The 15,375-nt window shown below is 33.2% G+C and overlaps 1 protein-coding gene across 1 annotated transcript in view; it reads right to left on the bottom strand.

The window, feature by feature from the left end:
• LOC145239994 (IgGFc-binding protein-like) overlaps nucleotides 1-15,375 on the bottom strand; it is a 266,786-nt gene that overhangs the window by 149,214 nt on the left and 102,197 nt on the right. Inside the window, exons 26-29 of the mRNA XM_080103577.1 lie at nucleotides 14,694-14,884; nucleotides 12,449-12,632; nucleotides 3,587-3,831; nucleotides 1,552-1,859 (exon numbers count right to left, since the gene is read on the bottom strand). Coding sequence (XP_079959703.1) covers nucleotides 1,552-1,859; nucleotides 3,587-3,831; nucleotides 12,449-12,632; nucleotides 14,694-14,884 — 928 coding nt within the window. The remainder of the gene's footprint in view (nucleotides 1-1,551; nucleotides 1,860-3,586; nucleotides 3,832-12,448; nucleotides 12,633-14,693; nucleotides 14,885-15,375) is intronic.

The following is a 15,375-nucleotide window of genomic DNA, read 5'->3' as shown; positions in this document are numbered from 1 at the left end:
TTTTGCATCATTTTAAAACTGTCCACTAAGTGTAACTTTTAATGAAAAACAATATGTACTTTTGATGAAAAACAATGGATAGGTTCTGATATGTGATTTTTTTTCCTTTTTTCACTAATTGTACGATTTTATTTCTTAGGAATTTTTTTTTTCTGACATGGACAATTTTAGTTCCATCGAGTGTTCTGAGACTTAATAAGTGAGTCGTTTTATTTTATTTTAGAAACGACTGTATTTTAATTGTAAATGTCTAGGTATTTTTTGTAAACGACTATATATATATATATATATATATATATATATATATGTATATTGCAGTCTCAGTAGACTGGATTTTTTAAATACATATTACTGTAATCTGCTTTTATCAAAGATACCACCACTTATCAAGGCTCGAATCTCACTCGAGGTTAAGGGTTAATAAGTGTACAGAAGTCACCGGTACAACAGTGTAGTAAAAGTTAGTGGTGGACATTACGTATAATTTGATTATTTAAGGGGATGACTCAACCAGTACTTGTTTACATTGGACTTGACGCCGATCATATTGTAGTCAGCTAAAAAGCAGACCAAACGAACAGATTATTATAGGCGGGCAATTCTAGAAAAGAAGCTTTGTTCATGGAATCTGCGTTTAGATTAATGCACTGATGTACATGGAGAACACTGTTGACAGTCGTCGTTGCTAGGACCAGAGATTGGAGTTCAGACGAGCATTTGCCATAATATAGATAGAGTGGGGACATACTTGCAACGTCGTTTCTGTAGGAAGTAGGTTGCAGGGAAGACAAAAAGGCATCTCCTACAAAGTTTCAGATACGGTTTTAAACTCTGTCACGGCAGCATAGTGGCCCGAGCAGCTCCTGCCAATGTGTGGCAACAGTACTCAGTTTTTAGGACGTTTCTGAATCTTATACAAGTAGAAGATTCTGGAGCGGCAGAAAGATGCAAATATTTTTCCGGCGATTTTGTCAACAGATTTGATATAGCTCTTCAATATCTGATAAGAAGTAAGGTCAAACATAGAAACTCCTCAAAACCAGGAACTTCTTTGAGACGACAGCCATTCATATACAATGAGGTCAATTGGGGATAAGAGCGTTCATAGTGAAAAGAGAGAAAGTTGATTTTTGACGCGTTAAAATTTATCAGCCATGTTGTGTCCAATTGCGCTACGTGCTCAAGATCGTAGTAGAGAGATAGAGAGATCTTGGTCGATGTTGATCTTTGAAGTGTTGCCATAGATGCTAGTATCGTTTGCAGATATGCAAACGAATGCAATTGCAATATGTAGCGTAAAATCCTTTTCATAATAGGGGGTAATTCTTGTACACTAATAAAAAATCAAATCTTGAAACACGTTTTGCAATAAAAATGCATTAAAAATTAAAAAAAAAACTTAAAAAAGGAAATAATTTCGACTGATATTTTATCCACTTCTGCTTTTTTTCATATGATGCCATAAACCGTTTGATCGTATAATTTTCAACAATATCCTGTGTTTATTAATGACAATTATGTAAGAAACGAAAAACAGACGATTTTACTTACTTTGTTTGTGGTTTGTCACTGTCGTCTTTCACCTTAAAACTGTTTCCGATCAAGGAAAATCTGTTTCGATTTTTCGACACGTCTTCCCCTTCTTTCGTTCGGTAGTCGTCTTTCTTCCTGTTGCAATTTCCACAGATTCCGGTCAACTTGTTAGAAAATGTACCAGGAACTTTCACTGAGACTCGATGTTTCCCGTCAAACTGAACACGGAGACCCCATTCTGTTGAAACTGTAACCCAACCACGAGAATAAGTGATGTCGTATCCCAAATCGCTGTTGATTGGAAATGACCTTTTCTCACCATTCACCTGCAATGATCAGTAAAACGTATCGATTATGAATTTTGCATTATTCGACAGTTTATTTATTTATTTATGAACTGTTATCCTTATCTTCATAGTTGTTGGTTTACCACATTTCGGCTAACTCATCCTCTGGCCTTCTTTAGCTGATAGTTTGTTATTAGAAAATAATGTTCATTTGTATTTTAATTATAAGTAAAACATATCGGTAATATATTGTATAACATTGAACATTTTATTATTACAAAATATTACATATTTATTTGTATATTTTTAGTTGATATATATATATATATATGTAGTAGAGATTTAGAAGGCTATCACAATGCGAGGAATGAAATATAGTTGTTGTTGGTAAAAAAAGACGAGTACAAGTGGCGATTTATAAATCAACAACTATATACATATATGTCTATATATACATATATATATATATATATATATATATATATATATATATATATTTATTCACTTGTATTAGGTAAAAATGTCTTACTTCTTATATCTGCGACAATATTATTATTAATTTTGGGAAAAATCCCTTTTTCAAATGGTGGACGTAACAGATCGATTCAAAGAATTTTTTTCCGAAATTAATAATGGATATTGTCGCAGACATAAAAAGTAAGATATTTTTGCCTAATAAAACTAAATAAAAAAAAATATATGTATGTACTTGTTGATTTGTATATATAAAAATTTACGAAAACGGTTATAATGAAAGTAAATATTAACCTTGTACAGCCTATAATATAACGCGAATTAAAATACTGTAAAAACATAAATATAACGCTATAAATCTTGAAACTTTTTCTGTTTATCTTAATCCATATCGTTATCCTTTTATAAGTCATTCAATAAATAGTTACCACTTACTCCACCTTTATCGTCTTCTCTAACGTGCTCTGTTTCATTTTTATAGTCATCTTTCTTTTTCTTTACAGGTGACGTTATATTGCATTTCCTATGTATTTGCATACGCGCGTCCGCACTCTGTTACAACATATCTACTAGTTTTATTTTGATGGTTACTGCAATTCTGTATGTGAATCAATATCGTCTCTATTTTTTATGCAATTCCTTTTGAAATCAGACGAAAAGAAACTTATTAAATTATTCTTTAAGGGTCTTGCAATGCATAAATCAAGGTGCATTTTATCAATACTGATTTCTAATTTTATTACAATAAAATCAAATAAAACATTAAATCAAGTTTAATAATATGATGCGTGTAATTATTGAATAAAAACAACATACATCAACGTTTTCTATTTACACCAACCCATATAATAATTCTATTATAATCCAGCCAATAAATAGTTATTTTACGAGTATTTTATTTCCAGGTTCTTCATCGTCAAAACCAAATATCAGCTTACGTTATATTGTAAACAAACACAGACGAAATTTGATGAACAACATTATTATTATTATTATTATTATTATTATTATTATTATTATTATTAGTATTAGTATTATTATTTTAATTTTGTTTTGCGAATTAGTACACTGGGCCAACTATTCCTCGTAATATATAAGGATCAATAGAAGATTGATTCTATAATAATACATACGCAATCTACATAAATTAAAATATCATGTTTAAGCGTATTGTACGACCGGGAAATGCCGGGCTGCCAGGTAGTATATATTTATATACCAAACGCATTCTATTTACTTCAGCCCATATCGTTATTGTTTTATAAACCATTAAATAAATAGGTACTACTTACGAGTACTTTATTTCGTGGTAAAAGTCTAATTGTAACACCATTGAGTTTGACATCGACCATTCGGGTATAAGATACGCGCGTGTTTCCGCGGTGTTCATTCTTAACTTCAACGGCAAAGAAGTGGGGTGCTCCCGTCGTGTTTGTAGCCAAGGTATATTTGCAAATTCCCATGAAATGGATCATCTGTCCATCAAATGTACGATAATGAGGATCACCGGATGCCGAGCAGGAACAATCGAGCTCTCCTGCAAAAGAAAAGAACATCAAAAACCCATTACGTTTACAAACCGTGCAAGTTTATGTTTTATGATCAAATACTAACCTGCATAATATGAAATTTGATTATTTATATTCTTATAGATTCGGGTTATTTTTAAATACGAAATGGTTTGCGTCAGGTATAAATATTCTGATGCCGCATTTTATATTTTACACCAATGAATTTAAGGAATTCATCGCTTAATTCTTGACGGTTAACATGTGCCTCGTTATTAAAACTCGTACAAAATACTTGAATCATAATTTTTTTTTCTTCAATTTTCACCCCAAACAAGGCACAGTGCAACTTTGAAGCAGGGGGCTACTATCAGGGACTTAATTAGCAGGGCCATTATGAAGGGAGATTAGTAGAAAGATGTTTGTTAACATTACACTTGAACTTCTGCATATCAGTGCAGTTGGGAAAGCAGAATCCCGGAAGGGAGTTCCAAAGACCCGCAGTTCTGGGGAAGAAACTATTGGAGTAAAAGGCTTTCTTGCACCAAGGGATCTCTACTGTAAAGGGATGAGACTTAGTAGCTTGTCGGGTTTGTCGGGGGTAGTTACGTCGGGGAGGTACAAGTGTTTGCATTTCGTCAGAGCATTCACCATTAAAGTATTTGTAGAACAGGCAGAGAGATGCAACATCTCGTTGATGGAACAGAGGCTGAAGCCTACATGACAGTTCAGGACCTATCAGGTTGGCAACTCTCTTTTGAATCCTGTCCAGGAGCGAGAGACAAGCAGCAGATGCACCAGCCCAGATGTGACAACAGTAATCCATACATGAGCGAATGGTGGCCTTATAGAGGTATAGGGTACTGGTAGGCGTAAGTAGTTTTCTAGCACGGTAGAGGGAGCCAACCTTCCTTGCAACAGCCTTGGCAATGCTCCCAATGTATCTGTTCGAGTTCATATTCCCTGTAAACGTTAGGCCGAGGAGTTTAAAAGAAGTACTTTCAGGCAATGTGTTCTTGGCCATTGCTATTGGTGATAGAGAAGGTTTCTTGTAGTTATTGAAGGAAACAAGCTTAGTCTTAGCAGCATTGAATGTGACCATCCATTTTGTCCCCATTCCACTACAGATTGGAGTTCATCCTCTAGTGTTTCTGCCATTTCCTTGGATATGTGTTCATTTGTTTTCCCCTCATATCTGTTATAGAGAGTGATGTAATCGGCAAATATACCCATCTCCGAAACATTTTTTCAGGGAGGTAATTTATGAATATCAGGAATAATAGAGGTCCGAGGATAGACCTCTGAGGTACTCCCGCATTTATGTCATATTGTTTAGATGTACGACCGTTTAGGACGACTTTGATTTTTCTATTACGTAAGAAGGATTTAATTACATTATGAATTCTTCCAGTGATTCCATATGATCTAATTTTCCTTAGAAGACCATCGTGCCATACCCCGTCAATAGCCTTAGATATATCAAGGGCTACCGCTCTACCCTCCCCTGTTTTGTCCAATGAACGGTATATGCGTTCAGAAACTACAGTTAAGATATCTGCTGTTGAACGGGCTTGCCGGAATCCATATTGTTTGTCAGTCAGGAGTTTAGCAGCTTTTAGGTGCTGGGCTAGGGCTTGATTAACTAAGGACTCAAATATTTTGGCGAAAAACGGGAGGAGGCTAATGGGGCGATAATTTAGTGGGTAAGTTCTTTCACCAGAATTCTTGAAGACTGGTACCACAGAGGCGGTTTTCCAGCAGTCGGGAAAGCAAGATTCGTTAAGCCATTTATTGTAAAGTTTGGAGAGAACTGGAGCAACCTCAGCGGAGAATTTTTTAATAACACAGCCGGGATGAGATCTGGTCCACATGCTTTTGAGGTGTCTAGGTTTTTTATAATAGCATGTACCTGAGAAGGGGTGATTTTCAAATCATCTAGTGTGGCGTCTGTTCGCAGAGGAAAATTTCGTAAGCAATACTGTTATGCTAGTTGTTTTAATAGACATTATTTTAATAGGATATTTAGTTGCTCCCCCACCGAGCAAATTAGGCACAAGGCCGATTTTTAATTTGAGGAGTAAAGGAGGAAATGGGGGCCAACTCCCCGGGGAGTAGGGGAGCTGGATAATGACGATTGGTATGAAGGGTTTCCCCTACATTGACCAAGGTCTTATATGTGGGGTCTTTGCTTGTAGTATCTGCCGGAACAGATAATACACTTTGATGCCAGCCCGATTGCCTGTTCAGTGGTGTAGACATTATTTTAATAGAAACCTTGTGAAAATATTGCATGTGACCTTATTAATATTGAAAAAAAAATGGGTCATGTGTATGGGAATGAAAAAACAACAAATAAGATACTAATAATAATGGTTCCTACGTTACGAATGTGCTGTTTATATTACACGAAAACACTTCAATATGAAAATATTTGACAACAATCTCTTCAATGATATGTGAAAAATTAGCACGTGTTTGTTTCTACGTTGGCAATTAAGTCTACGATTTACAGATATACCTGATTGTTTTTCATGCTTTGATGTTTTGCTTTCTTTCTAATAAACTGATGTCAATATGCAACACACACACACGCGGAAACACACACACACACACACATATATATGTATATATATATATCTATATCTATATCTATATATATATATATATATATATCAAAACATGAAGGCTCTCCAAGACGAGAGTCATTCATTTTAATTGATGCCAGATAAGCATCAGAGCTTTAGTATTGCGACGATTAATTGGAATCGGAATCGGGAAAAATCGGAGCTTTTTGGGGTATTCGAATCGATATCGGAAAAAAATTGAGCTTATTTTTCTATGTCAAAACCAATTCCTAAAATTATCTTTTTTATTTGATTTTGGTTTAAGAAACACTTTCCACTGCTTGTAGTAATAATAAAATAATCAATATTTATTGATTTAAACTTCTAGATCACCTCCTCACAAGTGTTTATTACGTTTGAGAAAACATAGGAACATTTATGATGTATTTTTACAGTAATCGAGACAATTAACACTTTTATAGTGAAATATTTAGAGATTTACAAAATTTTATCGGAATCAGGAAAAAAATTGGAATCGTCCCATCACTAATATATATATATATATATCTATATATATATATATATATATATATGAGTAAACCTCAGAGTTTAAAGAAAAACAAAACTACAAGTAATCAAAATGTGTTTGAGCCTATGTGTATTAAACATGCAATATATATATATATATATATATATATATATATATATATATAAAGTAAAACTCCTTTGATTTGAACTTCCTCTAAAGTTGCACTTCCTATCATTTGGACTTCTTCTAAACCTGAACTTTTTCTAAACTTGAACTGTCTCGTCATGTTTGATGCGGAGTTGCAGTGAAACTGTTTACATGGTTTAGTCAGATATTGCACAGAAATGTTAATATTGATACTATATAATTAATGTAGATTAGCTATTGATAATTAATTTACACTAACTTTAATTTTTTTTCAGATTTCTATATTTAAAATAGTGTAAAACAACCCATCACAATGGCTTGAAACTCTAAAAGAATACAAGTGACACTGACTTTACTCGAAAAACGTCAAAGTATAGAAAAATTAGATGATGGAGTTGAAAATAGCGTTATATTGAGAGATTATAAGATTGGAAGAAATACACTGTTTTACATCAAAAAGAAAAAAGAGGAAATATTGAAGGCTGCTCTTTTCTCTCCAAATAAAAGACATGTCAAAAGAAGGACTCTTCGCAGACCAAAGCAAGTTGAATTCGATCGAATATTGCATGAGTGGTTTGTAGCAAAACTGAATGAAGGTGTAGCAATATCTGGGCCCATGTTAATTGCTAAAGCAAAATCTCTTAAGGAAGATTTGAATATCGCAGAAGATATGAAATTCAGTGAAGGCTGGCTTAGGAGCTTTAAGAGTAGACATGGTATAAGACAATTAACAATGTCAGGCGAGCAACGGTCTGCTGATACACACGCATCATCAGATTAATGTGACAAATTCAAGACTATAATTGCCGATTATGGTTTAACATAAGGGGATGTTTTCAACGCTGATAAAAGTGGCATAAATTGGAAGTTCTTACCTACAAAAACATTAGCCGGATCCGAGGAGCAGAAAATAAAAGGATTCAAATTAAATTTAAAAAAAATACTATCAGTGATGGTATGCGCTAATGCTTCTGGGGCTCATAAACTTAAGCTTCTTATCGGCAAATCAAAGTGAAAGGAGTGTCGCCTTTGCCAGTATCTTATTAATCTTCACGAAATGGATGGATGAATCAACAGTTGTTTAAAAAATGTTTTTGCAAGAATTTGTGCCAGTTGTCCAGAGGCGTTTTCTTGAATTAGGTAAACTTGATTCAAAGTGCTTGGACAAATGTAGAGCACCTCCTCCTGAGTAAGAAATAGTGTTATCTTGCGGGAATATTTTGTGTGCTACTTACCACCTAATGTGACTTCTCTCATCTAACCTATGAATCTACGAATTATTTAGAACTTAAAATGTTTCTGCAGAAATGATTTCATGATGAATATGATAAATAGTACCGTTAGTATAAGCGATTTTCAGCGCCATTTTACTATCAAAGATGCCATATTTTCTCTCGCAAGTGCATGGAATCAAGTTCGAGCAAGCACATTAACAAAAGCATGGGGTAAATTATGCCCAGCGCCAAAGGCTTCTGAACTGAAAGAGTCAGAGAATACATCTGGTCTGGAAAGAATTCTTGAAAACAAACGGTTACCGACCAACCACGCTGTTCTTAAATCACTTAATGCAAATGATGTTGAAATGTGGGTGCAACAAGATGAGGAAACTACTGAGCAATATCCTGAAGGCAGTAATGGTGATGGAAATAGCGACAGCTTCCATTCTCTTGACCTTAATGTAATTAACCAAGAACACTCTGATGAAGCAATATCATGGGATGATGCAGAAAAGTCTATGGAGACGGTTATAAAATTTGTAGAAAAAAGTCCTTACTTTAGTGACAATATGTTTTGCAAGCAATGTTACTCCGAAGAGATATAATCATAAAGAAGCTAAAAAACTAAAAAATTGTAGATTTTCGTGATCCCTTACGGAATACAATGGCAGCGCTCGAGAGCACAATCAATCGATGAAAATAGAAACTGCAATGAGACTCATTCAATGAATAAAAAAAAAACTATATTTTACATAAATGTATGATTTCTTTAGGTGATAACTTAGGTAATAAATACCTAACAAGTAAGAGTAGATTTAATTTAATTTCAATGAATTTGTTCCTGGTAATAATATTTAACAATTCTTACTTGCAATATATCGTAAAGTCAACTTAATATATACTTGAAGTATCATATAGCAATGAATTTCATTTACTATTTCTTAATTCTTAGAAAATTAAAGCTAACTGCAGCACATTCTTATCACGAAACATCATTCTCTAATTTGAACGAAGCGGATGTTCAAATTATAGGATTTATACTATATATATATATATATATATATATATATATATATATATATATATATATATATATATATATATATAACTAAAATTCAATGATTCAGAAAATTAAAAATATTTCGGGTACGTAAAAACTAAGAAACAAAAATATTTAGAAATGGTCTAAGGTAGGAACAATTTTATATTCTTATTTTAATATAATGTTTTTATAATCATAGATTTTTGTAAAAAAAATTGTAATAATTTAATACTTTTATGAGTAAAATGTGTTCTCTTGTGATACAAGATTTAAATAATAATTCTATAATTAATACTCAACATGTAAAAAAAACATTTTTTCATCATGTATACAAGTTAGAAAAGCATTTAATCCAAAGTGCACTTTTACAAATTTTACAAAGTAAGGTATGCAGATTTAATACCTTAATTTGTAAAATTTATAAAAGTAATCTTATAAAGAGAGAATACAAGTTAAAAAGCATTTCATCCAAGGCATGAAAATTGTTAAACAAAATGTTTTTACTATAGGTTTTAAAAATAAAGGTACAAGATTCAATTTGAAATTTATTTATCTTCAAAGTGCACTTTTATACATTTTACAAAGTAAGGTATTAAATTTGCATACCTTACTTTGTAAAATTTATAAAAGTACACGTTGAAGATAAATAAATTTCAAATTGAATCTTGTACCTTTATTTTTAAAACCTATAGTAAAAACATTTTGTTTAACAATTTTCATGCCTTGGATTAAATTCTTTTCTAACTTGTATCCTATATTTTTAAGATTATATTTTATTTAATTTATTAACTTGGAATTTAAATAAAGATGAATGTGATTTTGTATGTATTTATAAAAACTCTCCTACTCTCTATTTCAGATTGTATTTCTCCTCACACTACAACTCATTTTTGCACCCCTTTCTTTGTATTATTACAGGTCTGAATATTCTCTCTGTTTCAGTTTGTAATTCTCCTCACTCCACAACTCTTTTTTGCAACTCTCTCTTTGTCATACCTGTCTGAAAAATAAGAAAATCTTAATTTTTTTAACAAAAACTTTAAAATAACTTTTTAGATTAATTTTTTGAAAACTTCTTTCAGAATAGAAAATCTTTACAATTTAATAAGGAACATATTTCATATAGGTTTCATCAAAAATATTCAGTAGATAACGAAAAAAATAGAGATGAAAATTTCAAAAGGAGTGTATATCTGGTTACGCTCAATAGTAGTCCTCGCTAGCGAAAGACTTTGTTATTGTTATTCTATTATTATTATTATTTAAAACATTTTGTGTCCTGCGCTTTCGCGCGAGGACTAATTACCATTTTAGCCAAAGGTATTTAACAAAAAAAACGTGTGTTATAACACTACATCGCGAAATGCCGACTCTTGTGGCGCGTGTACACTTCGTATTTCACCATATTTACATTACGACTATTGTTCTCTGTATATTCTGTTTTTGTTCTTCTAACCTATATCACTATCCGTTTCTTTTTTACTTAGTGACCCTTACTTAAAAATCACACAATAAAAACAAACAAAAAAAACGAATAAAAATCAATATATAAAAACCTATGAACTCATCTGCTTCGAAAACATTTGTTAATGCTATTTTTTTTTTTTGGGGGGGAAAAATCTGACCGCTATGAAAAATCACAAACAATAGAGATAATAATGGAGAATATAATAAAATCACGAAACCACACTGGTTCTCTTTCGATCACCAAAGTTATGTTACAGATAGGTAAGCATTTTTGAAACACCAGGCACTTTATTACGTCACTCCTCACACGTAGTTAAATTACAGTCGTTTCCAGTGGGTTTAACGATTGAATCATTTAAAAATAATACAACTCAAAGCGTAGTATCTGTTCTGATACTGCACTTCGCCTTTTCTGACCTCGATCAGTGGAGGAGAAATCCTTCACGACTGAGAATTTTTATTTTTGTGCCTTTCTCCACATTAAAAACCGACCTTGGTGTCTAACTCTGCCCTCGTGGGGAGTCAAGGTAAATAGGAACAAATCCACATCAACTAATAATTATCCACACCACTTATCCCAATTTTGTAGTAGAATTTTTCAATCTAATTCTTCCTAGTTTTCTGTTTCTTTGGATACGGTAAAATCACGTAAACACAACGGCCCTCTTTGATTATTGAAGATTTAAAAAAAATATTATTCTATTTTCACCCCAAACAAGGCACAGTACCACTTTAATGTAGGTGGCTACCAAGTTGCAGAGATATTATGTAGAGAGACAAACAGCAAGATAGCTGTTCATATTACACTTGAACTTCTGCATGCCAGTACAGTTGGGAAAGCAGGATACCGGTAGGGGGTTCCAAAGTCTAGCAGTTCTGGGGAAGAAACTATTGGAGTAGAAGGCTTTCTTATATCTAGGGATCTCTACTGTGTAAGAGGTGGGATGTGGCTGCTCGTTGCGTTTGTTAGGGGTATTTACGTTGAGGGGGTACAAGTGCTTATAGTTCGTCGGAGCATTTACCATTAAATACTTTTAGAACAAGCAGAAGGACGCAACATTTCGTCGATGGGACAGAGGTTGAAGCTTAGATAACAGTTCAGGACCTATCAGGTTGGCGACTCTATTTTGAACCTTGTCCAGGAGTGAGAGACTAGTAGCAGATGCACCAGCTCAAAGGTTAAGCAACATTGTACCTGGTCAGAACAAGATTAGTGGCCATTTACGAACGCCAGAAACGGTATGATATCTGTCCTAACTAAGATGTACATGTGGTTGGAGCCAACTTTTAATTTGCTATTCCCAAGGAATGTCCACTATTAGGGGAAGCGATCTTGCCAGTCAAAGGTCATTCGCTATTAATTTAAGTGATATTCAGAATAAAATATAATACAATTTAGTCATTTCCAATAGTTATAATGATTTATGATTGCATTATATGAAAATAACATTAAATAATTTTATATATTTTCTTTTCGTTTTAATAATTTGTTTAATGAATAGAAATAGCATTAGATTTGAGTTATTCATTTCAAATATCAGAAATAGCGGACATAAATACAATAGTTTTAAAAATAGTGTGTAAATCATGTTGAAATATCCATATTATCGATTTCACCTTAATGCAAAATTAAATTAACCAATTTTGAACAATAAAAATGAAAGGAAACAGTTTCAATACCTTTTGATACGCATTTCCCGTTTTGAAAGTAAAATCCCTTTTTACAGACACAACCACGAACTCCATCATCAAGACCGCATTCACTATTGGCTCCACACGGTTTCAACTTTTCGGTCTTCACTTTACCGTTGACTTGGCAAGTTATTTTCGATTGGCATTTGGAATCAGTAAAAACTTCGTTCAGCTGACATGAAAAAAAATCAGACAAGAAGATATTATAGGATGATCTATATAATCAAATAGAAAATATTGTAATTTCTTTGAGAAAATAGAGCGTCATAAAATTATAGAGAAAATTAAACATTCGAATTATTTGGATTCTTCGAATTATTGTTCTCACCTTAAGTGTCATTTTGCCCGCAAGAACTCGAGAGGTAGTGGTTAGAGTACCCCAGGAGACTGGCAATTAACCCGTCCTTTCTTGATTGAAATATAGACCGAACTGAACTAATTTATATATCTGGCAGTGTTCTTAGATATGTTGTGTACAGAAATTATTCCGATCTTAGAAGATGCTTTTCTCTCTTATAGATACAATAAATAGTTTTACAAAGTAATATTTACGTTACATCGGTAAAGGGAGATAATAAAATCACAGCAAATAATGTATTCTTTAAAAAACGAATCTGGAGATATAACTTAGTGGTAGAGCATTCGAGAACAGATCGAATGATCCTCTTTTCAAGCCCGGTTGTACCTCGCCATTTAATTTTAATGTATTCTTATTAATAAGTTCAATTAAACTAGATCTTTTGCAGATGAATACGATTCCACGACCCATCAATAACAAAGTTGTATTTTGTTTTTAAATAAATAGAAAATAGGGGTTTTAAATATGAATATCAATACACACACACATACAAAGTTAAATTATATGAGAATAGATATCGGCTATGCGGAGGATTGAACTTTCAACCTCCAAATTACTGTGAGTTAAAACTTAAATCCGTTCAACCACAGAATATTGTGCAATTTGACAGCTACTCACTATCAGTATAGAGTACAAGAAAAGTCATGTAAATTTCGCTGGACATGGAGATAGGAGTAAGAACGAGATAGGAGTAAGATGGAGATAGGAGTAAGATGGAGATAGGAGTAAGATGAAGATAAGAGTAAGAAGGAGGTAGGAGGAAGAGAGCGATAGGAGTAAGAGAGAGAGAGCAACAGTTTATTTTCTTTCTTTCTTCTCCCCCCCCTCTCACCTATTTTTCTTGCTCCGAGTATAGATGCTAAAAGGCAAAAGTTCTACAATCATCATTTAATTTGATACACATTTATTTATATACTAGCGGTGGCGGGTGCTTGGTCGTAAAATACGCTTAAATATGATATTTTAATTTGTTCAGATTATGTATATAGCGTCTAGATGCAATTTCAAAAGTAAAAAGGTGATTGGATGCCATAAGCTAGAGTCGAAACCAAAAAGCAAAACTGTAGCATCCAAAGCTGGTGACGTTACCACTGTACAAACGTGACACGCATGTGAATTGATTAAACATTTAAAATAAGATGAATGTATAAAATTTTCAAGGTTTTTTTTTCAATTTTTACGCATTTTCGACCACTTCCAAAACTATTTTCACCGGCTAAAGACCCATAAAATAACGCACCATCAAAAAACCAATCATTTGAGGCTCCTAGCACCGCTCTGCGACTATTAGTTTCGGAAGAGATAGAGTTTGAAAATATGAAGTCAGACAGACAGACAGACAGACAGAGAGTTTTATAAAAAAGAGGTGCGTGGTTGGGGTGGGGGACGACTGACTTTTCCCGGTCGTAAAATACACTTAAATATGATATTTTAATTGGTCCACATTTCGTATATTATATTATAGAGTCGTGACTTCAAAAGTAAAAAGAAAGTGTTCGTGTGCTACCAGCTAAAATCGAAACCAAAAGCTAAACTGTAGCATTCAAAGCTGGTAACGTTACCACTGTACAACGTTGATACGCATATGAACTGATTGAAAACAAAAAAATAAACTAACATGAATGTACGTCAACAGTTTCTTTCAATTTTGACCCATTGTTGACCCCTTAAAAACTATTTTAACCGGCTAAAGACCCCTAAAAGAACGGTTCATAAACAATCCGATCAATTTAGGTGCCCTAGCATCGCTCTGTGATTTTAGTTTCGGTGGAGATAGAGTTTGAAAATATGGAGACAGATAGACAAACAGACAGACAGACAGATATACATATAGCCTTTTCTGTATAAGATTTCAAGATGGAATATTTTACTTACATTCAAATAGTTTCCTTTATGTTGACAACCACATTTTGAAACATGAACACATTCATCACCGCTAAGAATGAATCCTCTCTTACAAACACATCCTTCTGCACGAGCTGTACATTTTGGCTTCCGGTTGGTACAACTAGGTTGACATTCAAATGCTTTGAATTGATAAACTTTATTCGATTCACATTTCAAAGCTGCAAATATAAATAAAATATTTTTGAAATATGCAGTTTATATTCGTGTGTTATAATTTTATTATTACATTGATGGCTGCAAGAGATATCTTCTTCTAATGTAAGTTTTATAGTTTAAAAAACATACATTGAATTTTATAAACTTTATTCGATTCACGTGCAATGGCTGAAAATATAAGTTGAGTATATAAAAGCGTGTATACAAAATGTAATGAACTATATAAGTATTTTACTAAACGGTTAAATAATTAGTTAATAATTTGCATTGATAACCAGATCCTATATTTTATACGTTATCTATACTTTATTCGATACTAGCCCCTGGGTGCTCGGCGTTGCCTGAGTGTTTGGAGGTGTGTGTTGAGCAAAAAAACAAAACAAGAAAATAGTAGTCGGCAGGCAAACACGAACCTGTACCGCGAAGAAGAAAAAGAACGTGATCCCCCCCCCCCGAAAAAATGCGACGTCTTTGCCATTGCATTCATCGCCAA

This window comes from Euprymna scolopes, chromosome 19, assembly GCF_053919585.1.
Source record: "Euprymna scolopes isolate OS-2025 chromosome 19, ASM5391958v1, whole genome shotgun sequence".
In the NCBI taxonomy this organism is placed as follows: domain Eukaryota; kingdom Metazoa; phylum Mollusca; class Cephalopoda; order Sepiida; family Sepiolidae; genus Euprymna; species Euprymna scolopes.
The sequence above is the reverse complement of the archived record's forward strand: the minus strand, read 5'-3'. Positions and strand labels throughout refer to the sequence as shown.